At 60.4% G+C, this 1,149-nt stretch overlaps 1 protein-coding gene across 1 annotated transcript in view; it reads left to right on the top strand.

The window, feature by feature from the left end:
* Positions 1-13: 13 nt before the first annotated feature.
* NECAP2 (NECAP endocytosis associated 2) overlaps positions 14-1,149 on the top strand; it is a gene marked incomplete at both ends in the record, with an annotated part of 2,769 nt that continues 1,633 nt past the window's right edge. Inside the window, 3 exons of the mRNA XM_010144175.1 lie at positions 14-89; positions 290-394; positions 806-887. Coding sequence (XP_010142477.1) covers positions 14-89; positions 290-394; positions 806-887 — 263 coding nt within the window. The remainder of the gene's footprint in view (positions 90-289; positions 395-805; positions 888-1,149) is intronic.

Consider the following 1,149-nt stretch of genomic DNA (forward strand, 5'->3'; position numbering starts at 1 on the left):
GCCGCGGGAGCAGCCGGCGTGGAGCGGCAGGCTGCGCATCACGGCCAAGGGCAAGGTCGCCTTCATTAAGCTGGAGGACAAGACCTCGGGTGAGCCGGAGGGAAGGCGGCGGCACCGCGCCTCTTCCTTGCGAGGAAGCTGGCGCAGAGGCATGGCGTAAACCCGCTACCGATTCTATTGGACAAGACCTCGGGTGAGCCGGAGGGAAGGCGGCGGCACCGCGCCTCTTCCTTGCGAGGAAGCTGGCGCAGAGACATGGCGTAAACCCGCTACCGATTCTCTTTTTCAGGAGAGCTCTTTGCCCAGGCGCCGGTGGAGCAGTTCCCTGGCATCGCCGTGGAGAGTGTCACCGACTCCAGCAGATATTTTGTCATCCGGATCGAGGATGGGAACGGTGCGTGGCGATACGGGGTGGGGGGATCACCTCGGGAGGCCTTCACCGTCCTCTCTGCTCTCGTGTGTGAAGGATTCCACTCTCAGCGGCCAGATACTCCCTGCGTACGGTGGCAGAGGGATGAGTTATCTCGCTGACCTTCACCAGGAATAAAACAGTTTAATTCTGCGGCTTGGTGTTAGCGTGAGGACTCCTCCATGTGCAGCGTCGCTGCCACCACGCCAAGCTGTGCTTTGACTTCGAGCACTTTAAAAGCTGCTTTTATTAACCTTTACATGCGGCCGACATGCTCAGGGTGTTCCCAGCCCCGTGTCTCAGTGTCCCAGCACCAGCTGGAGGAGCTGTCAGGTGCAGGATGTGCCTCCTCCTCTGCCGCTTTGCACCCCCAGCCCATCCTCTTCCTCCTCCCAGGCCGCCGCGCTTTCATCGGAGTCGGCTTCGTCGACCGAGGGGACGCCTTTGACTTCAACGTGGCTCTCCAGGACCATTTCAAGTGAGTTCGGGCCTCTCAGCTCCACGTTTTTGGTGGATATCCCCAGCAGCAGTGGGGGAAGAGGAAACTGCGAGCTTCTGTCCCACGTGAGGGGGCCAATGTGGAAAAATTGGGTCAAAATCGGGCAGAATTTTCCTAATTCCTTCCTTTCTCTTCGTGTGCTGCTCCCGAGGGCTGGGGCACTGCTCTGGCTGCTGGCAGATCGTGGGGCTTCGGGGCAGGGTGGGAAGGGCAGGACGGGGGGAAACTGGGGACTTGGGCA

Source organism: Buceros rhinoceros, unplaced genomic scaffold (assembly GCF_000710305.1).
Source record: "Buceros rhinoceros silvestris isolate BGI_N320 unplaced genomic scaffold, ASM71030v1 scaffold23199, whole genome shotgun sequence".
In the NCBI taxonomy this organism is placed as follows: domain Eukaryota; kingdom Metazoa; phylum Chordata; class Aves; order Bucerotiformes; family Bucerotidae; genus Buceros; species Buceros rhinoceros.